The sequence below is a fragment of the Perognathus longimembris genome, chromosome 21 (assembly GCF_023159225.1).
Source record: "Perognathus longimembris pacificus isolate PPM17 chromosome 21, ASM2315922v1, whole genome shotgun sequence".
Classification (NCBI taxonomy): Eukaryota; Metazoa; Chordata; class Mammalia; order Rodentia; family Heteromyidae; genus Perognathus; species Perognathus longimembris.
The window spans coordinates 39636597-39649199 of NC_063181.1; the positions used below are offsets into that span (position 1 = coordinate 39636597).

Here is a 12603-nt window from a genome sequence, read left to right on the forward strand (position 1 = left end):
ACAATGTAAATCATATCCATTCATTATTTTTAAATGAAATTAGCATTAACACTTCCTGGAAATATACACAGAACTATTCTAATAGTTCGCACACAGATACACCAGAAAAAAATCAAAAATTCTTTTAGTTATGTTTATTACTTCTTCCATTCATCAATTATTCATTTTAAGATCTCTTTTCTGTTGCCTTCCAAGAAAAAAAAATAAGTGAAAAATAAAAGATCCCATTCTAAATCCTTCATAGCAACCAGATTAAAAGATCCAATTCAGTTAGAAATATATTTAAGAATATATGGACTAAGGAAGAACTTTTAATGGATACCTGGAAATTTTACAAAATGTTATAAAAATCGAAAGCATTGGTTGTTTAAATTTTACAGTATCTCCATGGCTTATGGCACAAGCTTTTTGTTTATAACAGAGGTTTGTTGTTAGAGAACAAGATACTCATAAACATAGTTTTAAAGCATAAAAGAATTTGGTTCTTCTGTCTTAATGAATACTCCATTATCCTTTAATTAATCTATAAAATTGGTAAAGATATCCATAAGCTTGTTTAAGCTTATAATGATGTGTATATGTGTTCTAGTCCCATTTAAAAGGAAAATAAATTTCCCTCCAAAAAAGCAAGGCACCAATGACTGTCATCTGCTCGGGAGGCTGAGATGTGGAAAATCTATTCCAGCCTTGGCAAAAATGTATGGGAGACTCCATCTCCAATTAACCAGCAAAATCCTGGACTACAGATATGGCTTAAGTGGTAAAATAGCAGCTCTGAGAAAGAAAGGCCCCATATAAGCAGAAGTAAAATAGAGAATTTTGCTTAAATTTAGGCTGAAAACATTAATAATTCCCCATCCCTAGCCAAAAGTTTCCCATGTTGGTCCTGTCTGGTAAATTATACTTTCGAACTTTACCTTTTTATAAGAGTTTCCCTTGAGAAAAACCCCTTATTTTGAAGACAGTGTTACACACCAGTAAATATAAAGCACACTGAAAATATGCTGCTACAGTGTAAGAAGATAACTTAAACCCAGCTTATTCTCAATATTGTTGACTTAAGATGTTCTAAGTTTAAGATAAGGAAAGACTTCGGTTAGGTTGTTTTATTTTTCTCTTTGTGCAACTAAAAGTATAAATCTGATTATTTGTGATTATAGTCAGTTTCTTGTATTAGAAACTCCTATTGAAAAAATATTTGGTATTTTACTTATAGAAAATGTTTTTGTAAGATAAGAGTCTCAGGATTTTATTCATTATTTGTTATAAATTGATGACATTATTGCATGGAGATAGCAAACAAAAGAAGAAACAAGAGAAAGGTAGTAGCTGATACTCTTTAACAAAAGAAATCCATCTAACAGAAATGAAGAGAAAATAAGTCATCTCAAAGCTCAATTCATTGTATTTAACCTTTAACAAGTGTGTGTGAGTGAAAAACGTAGAGGGAAGGGACAATAAGATCTGATCTACCAGTACATGGCCTGGTCCTGAGAAAGTATGTAGCTTCTGTTGGATAGTTTCCTCATATGAAAAAGGAACAATGCCAGGCTGGAAACAAAGTATCTCTACTCTTACTAAGCTTTTAAAATTCTGCATCAGTGGAAGATGGAAGAAAATGATAGGTAAATGTTATTTCCAACTAACAAACCAAAAAACTGGGTTGGAGTTGTGGTTCCGATGGTTGAGTACCCTTGAGTTCAAAACACAGGACTCCCTCCCCCCCCAAAAAAAAATATTGGCTTATACTAAGTATTTAACCATCCTGTGCTTTAATTTTTAAAGTTTATATTTTTATAATCCATACCAAATCTCATTCTTTGGAAGGAACGTGACTTTTCAACACAGCCTATAATCATCCCTTATATTCTGCATAACAGGACTAGCTTTTTGTGAAATACTATTGTTCTGGAAATAGCCAAAAAGTGCACTAACTGATGTAACTGGTTCTTTGTCATGGTGATTATCTTATTCTACATATGATTTTTAACAAAGAACATCGGGAAGGCCACTGACCTGTAATGTATATGGTTCTGTTTTACACAACCTGTAACTACTAAGGTGTGTAAAAAGAAGACGTTCTAATGGTTAGTTTGTTGTTTAAGCTGTGACATGAACTGTGATGGTCAATGATTAGAGAAGAGAAGCAGCTGTACACAGGCTTCTCTTGCGGGGCATTTACTCAAGTGCCCTGGTCCTCCACTACAGCATCACAACCTCTGCTAAAAGCAGTTTTAAGAGTGGCACCTTTTCAGCATACCTGTCCTGGTGTCTATGGGTTTGTTTTTTCAGTCATAAACCACATGCCAGACACCAGTGACTAGGACACCGGTGATTCATGCCTGTAATCCTAGCTTCTCAGGCTGAGATCTGAGGCTCCTGTGGTTCGAAGTTACCCATGTATATTTTCAAGTGCATATGCACATAGTATTTTGACCATTAAAAAAATATCAGTGTACATAAAATTCCATTTCTGCTGGGCACACAAGCTGGGAGCTAAGGATTGCAGTTCGAAGCCAGCCTGGGGAGAAAGTCCCCATGAGACTCTTATTTCCATTTAACTACTCAAAAACCAGAAGTGGTGCTGTGGCTCAAGTGGTAGAGCGCTAGCCTTGAGCAAAAAGAGGCTCAGGGACAGCACCCGGGCCCTGAGTTCAAGCCCCACAACCAACCACCCCCCCCCCTCAAAAAAAAAATCCATTACTGTAACATTCCATGTGGTTAACAGTTTTTGGCCTTTGGGTATTTCAAGATAATTTTGAACAAATTCTATTGGTTTCTAGATTCATCAGCCTAGTACTGTGATTTCTACCAGTAATTTGAAAATCTACAACGGCAGCTGCATAAATCTATTTGCGGCTTAGTAAAAATACTTCAAAAGTATCAGTACTATAATCAGACACAAAAGTAGGATCCTGAAATTCTGTCCAATCTTAATTTTCCCCTTTCCTCTCCCCATACACTACACAATTGAAAGTGGTCACAAGTGTTAATTTCTCAATACTACCATGACCCCACTTTAATCTTATTCATTTTTATGATAATTGAAGCAAAAACTGGAGCTCTTTGAAAATCTAGAGCATGCCCTATGAGCTAGATGTAGAGAGTATGAAAACAAAAGGCAACTACTTAGTTCAATTCATGTAAACACTTGCCATATTTCTGTGAAACAGTTTAGGATAGCTAGAGCATTGGTTCCACTTGTGATGATAAAAACAAAAATGAAAATTCAGTTGCTCCAACTTTAATATACATTGGATCTTCAGAATATATATTTGGCTACCCAGATTGGCTGATAATTTTAAAAGTCAATTTCTAGAATGCTTGCAGCAGGATCATTTTTTTTAAAGATAGTAATAAGAGGAAGAACCAATTGAAATTTATTGGTACAAATAACTTATTTATTGAATATGGGCATTAGGAAACTCCTCATACTGCTTCTCATCCACACAATAACCCTACTATCCTCGTTTGATATAACTTTCTGTACTGGTTCAGTATTTCCGAACTAATATATTTGAACCAAACTGATACCGAAGGGAAAGATCGTGTTGATTCATTTAGGCCAACCCTTCCCCAGCCCTGGACTATTGTAAAACACCAGTCTATCCCAACCACCACCTCCACCCAAATCTGCCTTCGATTATGGAGAATTAATCTCAAACTATCCTCTGTATGAGAATAGTCTCAGCAAGACACAGTTGCTTATGTGAGGATTTATTTGGTTAGAATTGCTGTTAATAAATCCAACTTATTTGATCTTTTATATAGATTACAGATTGAACTTCTAATCCTGATTAACTGTTTCAAGTAAGTGTCAGTGATTTGTCAAAAGGATCAGATGGTAAGACTAGATGAGTGACCCCTGTTCTAGCATGATGGGCAGAGAAAAGAAAATTACTATTCACTGTGGGTCTACAGGTTTCACTTTCATGAACTAAAAACAGTCTTCTATGTTAAGTTAGTTTGGAAATAAACCTTACCAATATTATTGAGTTTTCTCAATTTCTTAAAACTTCTTTCTGCCATCCAATTTCTTACAACATTTTGCTGTAATGCTTCCTTCACGTCATTATCAAGTTTGTGCTCTTCCCTTGACTGAGATGCATGCCCCACATACAGATAACTACTTTTCTATACTTTTGTCCTATTTTTATGACTTTTTCAAACTTTGAGAGCCTCTTAAAAAACAAATCTCTGCACTCTAGCTGGAGTTTCTGTTCAGTAAAACTGGCAGAATTTGCATTTCTAGCATATTCCTAGGAGACTAGATGTTGCTCATCTGGGGAACCCACTTTAAAAACCACTGTTCTGGGCTAATAAGATTTTACCTGAGCTAGGAAAGATAATAGAGGGAAAGTTTAGTCAAATAACTCTTGGTAGAAAGAAAACAGTGGTATTTATTCTCCTTTGAAGTGTTTACAATCTTAAACAACAATTTTTTTATAAGTAGACTAGAGTTGGGAAAAAACTACCATTGCATTTCTAATTCTCCGTTTTCAATAGCTTGCAAGATAAATGGCAGAAATTAATTAATGAAAAACTTATACGTGAAAAACTTACCTTTCAAGGTAAGCAAGCATGAGAAGTGTATTTTAACTTAGTAAGCAATTCTGCCGTATAAATCTTCGAAAGGAAACAATTTCTTCACTTGAGGATTATTAACAGATATTAAATATTCAGACTTGAACAGATCTTGGAGTTACTTTAGTCCCTTAGTTTTATATTTTGTAAGATGTAGGTCAAATGATTTATAGACTAAATAAACAGAATTTAATGCTAACACTTAAAAGGTTGGTTATCTCTTGAAATGTGTAAGTGTTGAAAAGCATTTAGTACTTATACTATCTTGCCATATTTTTCTCTGTGCAAGATGAAGGGACTATAGATTATATTATACTTAGGATATTTTCTTAGTTAACAGCTGGACCCACAGAGAAATAGTTTCCATGAGAACTTAACTGAACATGTCTGAAAATAAAACTAACATTTAAACATATTTTATATCATGTTTCCTACCTTGCAGACATTCTGTAATACAACTAATATACTGATCAAAATGAATAAAACCATTTTAGCTAAGTAATATAAGCCTCTCAATAGCATATGTGTGTGTGTGCACCTCTCGATAGCTGTTATTCTAGTGTATCACATCAAATTGGAAACACTAATTTACACACGTAGACATTTGGTGGTTCTGTAAGTTAACTGACTTATCTCTCCAGCTTCCACTCTTCAATAATCAGCACTCCAGAATGTTAAATGAGCCCCTAATTGTGAAAAAGGTTAATTGCTAGCCAGGCACCAGTAGCTTATGCCTTGTTATTCTAGCTACTTAGGAGGCTGAGGATTGCAGTTCAAAGCCAGCTCAGGCAGGAAAGTCCATGAGACTTTTGCTTCCAGTTAACCACCAGAAAACCAGAAATTAAGCTGCGGTTCAAAGAGGTACAGCTTTTTGGCATTGACCAAAAAAGCTCAGGAACTCCACCCAGGCTCTGAGTTTAAGCCCCCAGCAACAATAAGATAAAAAAGAAAGGTTAAATTCCAACAAAAGTAAGATTAAAAGAATAATTATAGGCAGTGTAACTTTTTTTAAAAATTCTCTATTTTGTTTATATTTTAGCCATGGTGTTTTTTTTTGGGGGGGGGGGGTTTCCAGCCAAATTCTCACCGTGTAATCCAGGCTGGCCTTGAATTGTCCTGCCTCAGTCTCAAATAATGAGACTACAGACATACAGCAAAATGCCCAATTCACAATGTAAATTTCAGATTAAAATTATCAAGATTTTAATCATTGTAAGCTTCAGGCAGAATATAAATTTCTAATAGATTTCAGCGCAACACAAAGGTAAAATTTAAGAACAGTGATATAACTCTGTTCCTGGAATAATTTAATGCAGAAATTAGACATGCATAAAATAATCAGAAAAGAACTTTCAGGGCTGGGAATGTGGCTTAGTGGTAGAGTGCTTGCATGGAGCCCTGGGTTCAATTCCTCAGCACCATATAAACAAAAAAGGTGATGTGGCTCAAATGGTAGAGTGCTAACCTAGAGCAAAAAGAAGCCAGGGACAGTGCTCAAGGGCTAAGTTCAAACGCCAAGGCTGACAAAAAAAAAAAAAAAAGAACTTTTTCTATCTCAAGGTTTCATTTCTACTCTTTGAGAGACTCAGAATTTGTAAGGAATAATATATTTGGAACTTTTACATTCAAGCTTATTCGTTTTCCAGATTGGATAAACAAGTACGACTTCAAATTTTTTAGTATTCTGAAAACATTTCCCCCCAAAAATTATCATTTCCTCCCATCCTTTGTCAACAATGAAAGAACTAGTTTTCAGGTTTTCTATATAAGCTTTACTAATTAAGCTAAATTTTTCATGAAAACTACAATTTTTTTTAAAGTTTCACTTTTAATCTTTTTTAGGAAGTGTTACATGAAAGAATTTTGATTTGTGTCTTCCATCTCAAAAGTTACCTTCTTAAGGAATTTGAAAAGACATCAGTAGAAGACAAAATTAGTGAACATTATCAAACTTAATTTTTCTTTGTAGAAGTCCTGCTTAACGGTTGAAGGCACATACATCATCATTGTCATCTTTTCCTTGCCCTACTAATTAAGACGAAAAAGAAACAAATAGTTTGCTTTAAATTTTCTGCTTCAGAGAACATGTTTCCAAGTAATTTAATTATTACTGCAAAGAATGTTCATTATTGTCTCCTAGAGTTTCAAGCTATTGTTAAGCACAAAGGGGTAGCTATAATATCTCAGTCCAGGATATAGTCTGATCCAATATAAACTCCATTTTTCATGGTAATGCCCACTGTTTCTTTAGTTCTTCAGGTCATTTCTATTTTCTTGTGATACTTTTCCAAATTTCAAATGAACTTTCTGTGGAAATGCATTACACCAAGGTCTATAACACATAGTACACATTCCCAAATAAACAAATTTTACTAATCCATACAAATATATACCAGACAGATGTCAGAGCCCAGCCCTGCCCCAACTTTTCTTATTCCTGATGGCATAATAGCAGGAGAGATCATTCATGCCACTTACTTGCTGTTTGCCATCCCTATTTTAAAGCTATAAAAACTTTCATTTTAGCTCTAAAAATATGAGGTTTAACCAAATAGCTGCTACTTTCAGAACAAACTACCAGGTGACTCACTTAGATGCTTCAACGAGATTGTTTCAAACTGATAAACAGAATCTCTGCTATGCTTCTAAAGACTTCTTTGTAAACAGGTTGTAATGAAGTCATCAAAGGTACTTATAAACTTCCTGATCAGTTCTAACTGCCATGAAAGTATTTCTCTCTGGGCTGGGATGTGGCTTGCCTACCATACTTGAGGTCCTGGGTTCAATTCCTCAGTACTACATAATCAAATAATGAATAAAATTAATTAAAACTTTAAATATAAAACTATTTCTCCCTTTAAAATTAAGTCCAGGGACGAGGGCTGGGAATGTGGCCTAGTGGTAGAGTGCTTGCCTAGCACGCATGAAGCCCTGGGTTCGATTCCTTACTACCACATATACAGAAAAAGCTAGAAGAGGCGCTATGGCTCTAGTGGTAGAGTGCTAGCCTTGAACAAAAAGAAGCCCGGGACAGTGCTCAGGCCCTAAGCTCAAGCCCCAGGACTGGCAAAAGAAAAAAAAAATTAAGTCCAAGGGCTGGGAATATGGTCTAGTGGTAGAGTGCTTTCCTCATATACATAAAGCCCTGGGTTTGATTCTTCAGCACCACATCTGTAGAAAAAGCCAGAAGTGGTGCTGTGGCTCAAGCAGTAGAGGGCTAGCCTTGAGCCAAAAGAAGCCAGGGACAGTGCTCATCCCCTGAGTTCAAGCCCCAGAACTGGCAAAATAGTAAGTCCAGACAGTATATATGGCATATTGTAAATGTAGGTTCCAGTCCTCATTCCCTGATCTAGTTGGTGTGGTGTGGAGTTCAGACATGGTTATCTTTGCCTTGACCAAGAGTGGTGTTGAAGCCACTCTTTGCTGTGGATTTAAACAATGAAACTTTAGCCACATTTTTCCAGCTGAAATTGTTTTAAATTTTAATACTATCAGCATCTCATGACATCAGGGGACAAAAGAGATTTGTTTTGGTGTTCCTTTGTTTTGGGTTTTGTTTAGGGCTTTATTGATTACAAGATGAAGATATAAAATTTAGGTCTGACATTAAACACAGGCATATATGTCCAGGTATTTCATTCAAGATTTTCTTCTATCATACTTGGTAACTTTCTGGGCAGCCAGTTATTACTAGGAATGTTATTATGTCTTCCACCCCCTAAACTCAAGCTCAAACTTTTATTTCTTGGCAATTGAGCAGTGGTTTCATACTCCCGAGATTCTATAACCAAGGCTGAAGTCTCTAGCCTGATCTAGTCAGTCTTTTGAGTTTGTCATGAATTGACCCTCTAGAGCTTAAAGGAAAAATGTCCCTAGTCTGTCTGGAACGCCTAACTTCTAGTTGTCCATTTTGTGGCAATAAAAAAATAACAAGTTTTACCATTTTAATTTCTTAGGTATACTATTTGCCTTATTTTACTGCCAATCTCCAGAAGTTTGTTATCTTGTAAAACTGGAACCCTGTAGCCACTAAGCTACCCCCAATTTCCCATCCCTCCACCCCCTAACTACAAGTCTAACCTACTTCTCAGCTTTTATTTAAATATGCAAAATGGTCTTAAACCTCCCACCATCAATATTTACAACTGTTGTCACTTCCATGCACCTTACTTCCATTACTCATAATTTATACATGCAAAAAGATTTACAGAACAGCTTAGACTTAAATAATGTTTATAGTCTGTGTCATGATGAGGGAAGGAAGCTTTTCCAGTGATGTACGCCGAATAGTAAACATTCATTCTCCTGAGACTATGAAACTCGCCATGGATGTTTTATGCTGGCTTGTTGCAAGTTTAAGACTGGAATTTCCAGGTTAGAATTAAAGTAAAATACTAGAATTTCCGTGGTTTTTTCCTATGTACATTCCATATTATATCCCATAATATAACTCAATTTAGTTTGTCTGGAACTTGACAGTACTAATATTCAGAATCTTAGTTTAAATTCACTACAAGGAAGTAGCACTGTGGCTCAAGTGATAGAACACTAACCTTGAGCTGAAGATTTCCTTCAAAAACCACTTTCTTAATTTTTTCAAAGCAATCAATGACATTTTAAATCCCACATGCGATATATCATCTTAATAACCCACAGTGCTAAATTATGAGTGTGCTATCCATGAGTTTGCCATGGGGGGAAAACATCTTTTTTATCCAAAATAGCTAACAACTAGCACAAAAACTAGTTGATCGACTCTCTCTGGCAGTGATAACTGAATTATCGCTTGTTTTATAAATTTAAAATTCATATCAACGAATACTATCTTGTGACTTTTTCAGACAGATGCTGTTTATTTAAAAACCATTCTAATATTTTCATAACTCTTACAGCACTCAAGTTTTTCTTTAATCTACGGATTTGCTTCAAAGAAAATCCTAGACAAGTGAATGTCCTGACTCCTTTGTCTTCCGTTATAGAATTACAAGTGTTTGGTTACAGGAAGTGATCCCTTGAGTTGAAAAGATTGCCTGAAAGAATTGGAGTGGGATCCGAAACACTCGGTAACATAATGAGCAGTTGATTTTCTTCTTTCAAGAGTTCCTCTCACCATCTAAGACCTTCCCTCATCGTTCACCATTATTGTCCCTAACTGACAGAAATTCACTTAGCAACCTGCATTCTTCCCGGCACAAGCCAGCAGCAGCCAGAACTTGAGCCCCCCTGCCCGTGTTTCTGACATGAGGTAAGCCCTTGATTTTACCAGTCAGTAACAGTGGCTTTCAGCCTGGAAAAATCCTCCAAGTCCTGAGCCTTTATTTCATAATTATTTTATCATTTCTAATATCAAATCTATTTGGACTGAAGAATGCCTGTGAACTTATGATAATAACCAAGGTGTATTTGCATTACTTTTCTTCAATCATTAGTAAATTGTGCTAAATAGGAGAGAATCTTCGGTCATTAGATTAACGGAGTACGATTTGGTTTGTAGTCATCGTTGTTTGACGTACTTTATTGCAGGATGTATAAGCTGTAATTCAAGCAGTAGCTTCCCTTATGGTGGTGTACATCTGACTCCCAACATTTTATAAAATCTATACTATTTGGTAGAAATGTTTTATATCTCATGTGGAAAAAAAGATAACCACAGAACCTGGTACGTCAGAGTCTGTTTTCGGCTGTGAGGACTGAAGCAGGCCTTTTGTTGTTACTTAGTTTTTGAGGTTTGTCCTTCCTTTGCCCAGGCCTCAAACTCCAGATCCTTCTGCCTCTGCCTCCTAAATACATAGGATTACAGCCATGTACCACCATGCCTGGCCCTTACACTGTATTTGTCAGTAACGTAATTCTAAATGACCAGTTGATAAATATATTACAAGATATCTACAAACTATGAATATAAATGCTAAATTACTGTTTATTCTATGATTAGTCAGGAAAAATGCTTGTTATTTGGGCTATTTCAAGCATCCAGGCAATCTAAAAGAATCCTTTCAAGCCAGGTGCTGCTGGCTCACCTCTGTAAGCCCAACAACTCAAGAGGTTAAGATCTGAGAATAGTGGTCTAAAGCCAGCTCCGGCAGGAAAGTCTGTCTAGCTAACCACCAGAAAACTGGAAATGGTACTGTGGCTCAGAGTGGTAGTGTTCTAGCCTTGAGCAAAAGAGCTCAGAGAAAGCACCCAGGCCCTGAGTTCAAGCCCAAACACCAACAACAAAAATCCTTTCAGTCTTGTCTATTGCTGGGCTAGATTTACCTCCCCTGGTGCGGGGATGCTAAGCTTACTCCCTTATCAGTGCTCCCCTTTTCACCCTCTCCCCTGGGCGCCCGACCAGCAGGTGGCCAAGGTGGAGTGAAGGGACACGGGCTAGCCTAAGGTGCACGTGGCTGAATGAGATCCCCTTTTCCTCCCTCCCTACCCACCAAGGAAGCCAGGCGCAGACGGATCTCGGAGACAATCCGGTTTAATTGGGAGGGGCTTACAGTAATATAATGATGATGACGAGGATTGAGCATGAGCTGGCGATAGGCTGGCCATCCAAGAGCAGCTCCCAAGGACCTCCCTCATGGGCTAACTTCCCATAGTACCGCTCTCTGGGCAAAGCCAAGGGAGCACACGTGCTCGCTGGCGCAAGGTGGGGGATGGTCTCAAAGCTACCCCTTCTGGTTCCTGACCCAGAAGGAGATAGGTGTGGCTCACTTTCACACTGCCCCAGGGCTGGGGGAAGGGCGGCCTCTCGGGAGCGCTCTCCTCGCCCTTCCCCCCTTAAGGCCAAGATGAATCCCCCACAGTCTTATGACCTCACTATGTGTGGCAGTGTAGAATGGACGTAAGAGCACTGTTGAGAAGGGCTGGGGCAAGTCCTTTGAGGTTTTAGTTGCCGCCTTGTTTATCCATCAGTTTCAGATTGGATCAGGATAAGTGATATCTAAGAACCCTTTCTTGAGGTTATTTTCCATTTTTATGGCTTATCTTTTTCTGCAGCTGATCTTTGTTTCATCTGACATTTATTGGCCATGCTATCCTTGTCACCCTTTATATTTAGTTATGGCTGTTTTACAGCATATCAGTACATTGTTACCCAGTCCTGGTTATTACTTGCCATGAAAAGTATGTGTATTTCTTGGAACTAACACAAACTAGTTGATGGTGAATATATATATTCAGTAATACCTATCTTTTGACCCTATGCACAAAATCTTTTTAAATACGTGATTCTTCCAGGTCAGAAAGATTATTTTAGTATGGAACCTAAATCCTCATTGACTATATCTTAAACTTAGTTTCTCGGGTGAGACCTTTTCTCTTTAATTTGATCTAAATTTAAAACCAGAGTCTTTTTTCTTCCTTTGCCTTCACCTCTGTACATGCATGGTATGGAGTGTTTAAATCACCTCTCACTTCACATTACTCTTCCTCTTCCTGTTCCATTTGCAGCGCTGAAATCACAGTACTTAACAGACAAATTTAAATGACAAGTGATAATGAAAGGGATCATTTAAAAACTGCAAATACTATGTCAGAAGGATATTCACGAATTACAGTGCCGTTTGAAATCTTGTTACATTCTAAATTTTACTCCCAAACTTTTTACTTCATAAATGATGCTGTTTTTTTGGCTCATTCAATTAATGTAGAATAGCTACTTTGGGCCAGACCCATTGTTAAATACTGATGTACAGTTAACTTGCAAAAGCAAATACTTAACTGTTACTAGCTTTAAATGCACCAAACCCCATGTTACTTTTTTCTCAACAGCTTGTGGAGCCTGGTCAAACTATTGTGTTTTTCCAGTCAACAGATATTTTGATTCATCTGTCATGTGCCAAGTGGTGTGTTGGTGTATTTGAGAATTGTGTCTGAAGCTGCTTAAATAGCATTTTATCTTAGCTGTCTATCCTTTAAGCATGATTGTCTGTATTCTATCATACTCCTCAATGTATATTTTCTTGATGCAGATTTAGTGAGATACAGTGGTTCTATTTTAAACAGTTATTTTGTCTTCCCCATTCTAAA

General features: G+C 37.0%; 1 protein-coding gene and 1 long non-coding RNA gene across 6 annotated transcripts in view; one reads left to right on the top strand and one right to left on the bottom strand.

Moving 5' to 3' along the window:
* The window catches only part of Purg (purine rich element binding protein G), a 33819-nt gene that overhangs the window by 7062 nt on the left and 14154 nt on the right, over window positions 1–12603 (top strand). For 2 of the 5 annotated variants that reach the window (XR_007208500.1, XM_048330253.1), the window contains exon 2: window positions 9780–9829. The exons of the other annotated variants lie outside the window; for them this stretch is intronic. Coding sequence is in view for 1 of the 2 variants with exons in the window: in XM_048330253.1 (XP_048186210.1) it covers window positions 9780–9829 (50 nt within the window). In the remaining variant the exon portion in view is untranslated. The remainder of the gene's footprint in view (window positions 1–9779; window positions 9830–12603) is intronic. 5 annotated transcript variants of the gene reach the window in all.
* LOC125339224 lies at window positions 7074–7548 on the bottom strand. The gene is made up of 2 exons (XR_007208503.1): window positions 7189–7548; window positions 7074–7145 (listed from the first exon to the last, which is right to left on the bottom strand). It is a non-coding gene; the product is annotated as an uncharacterized LOC125339224 (long non-coding RNA).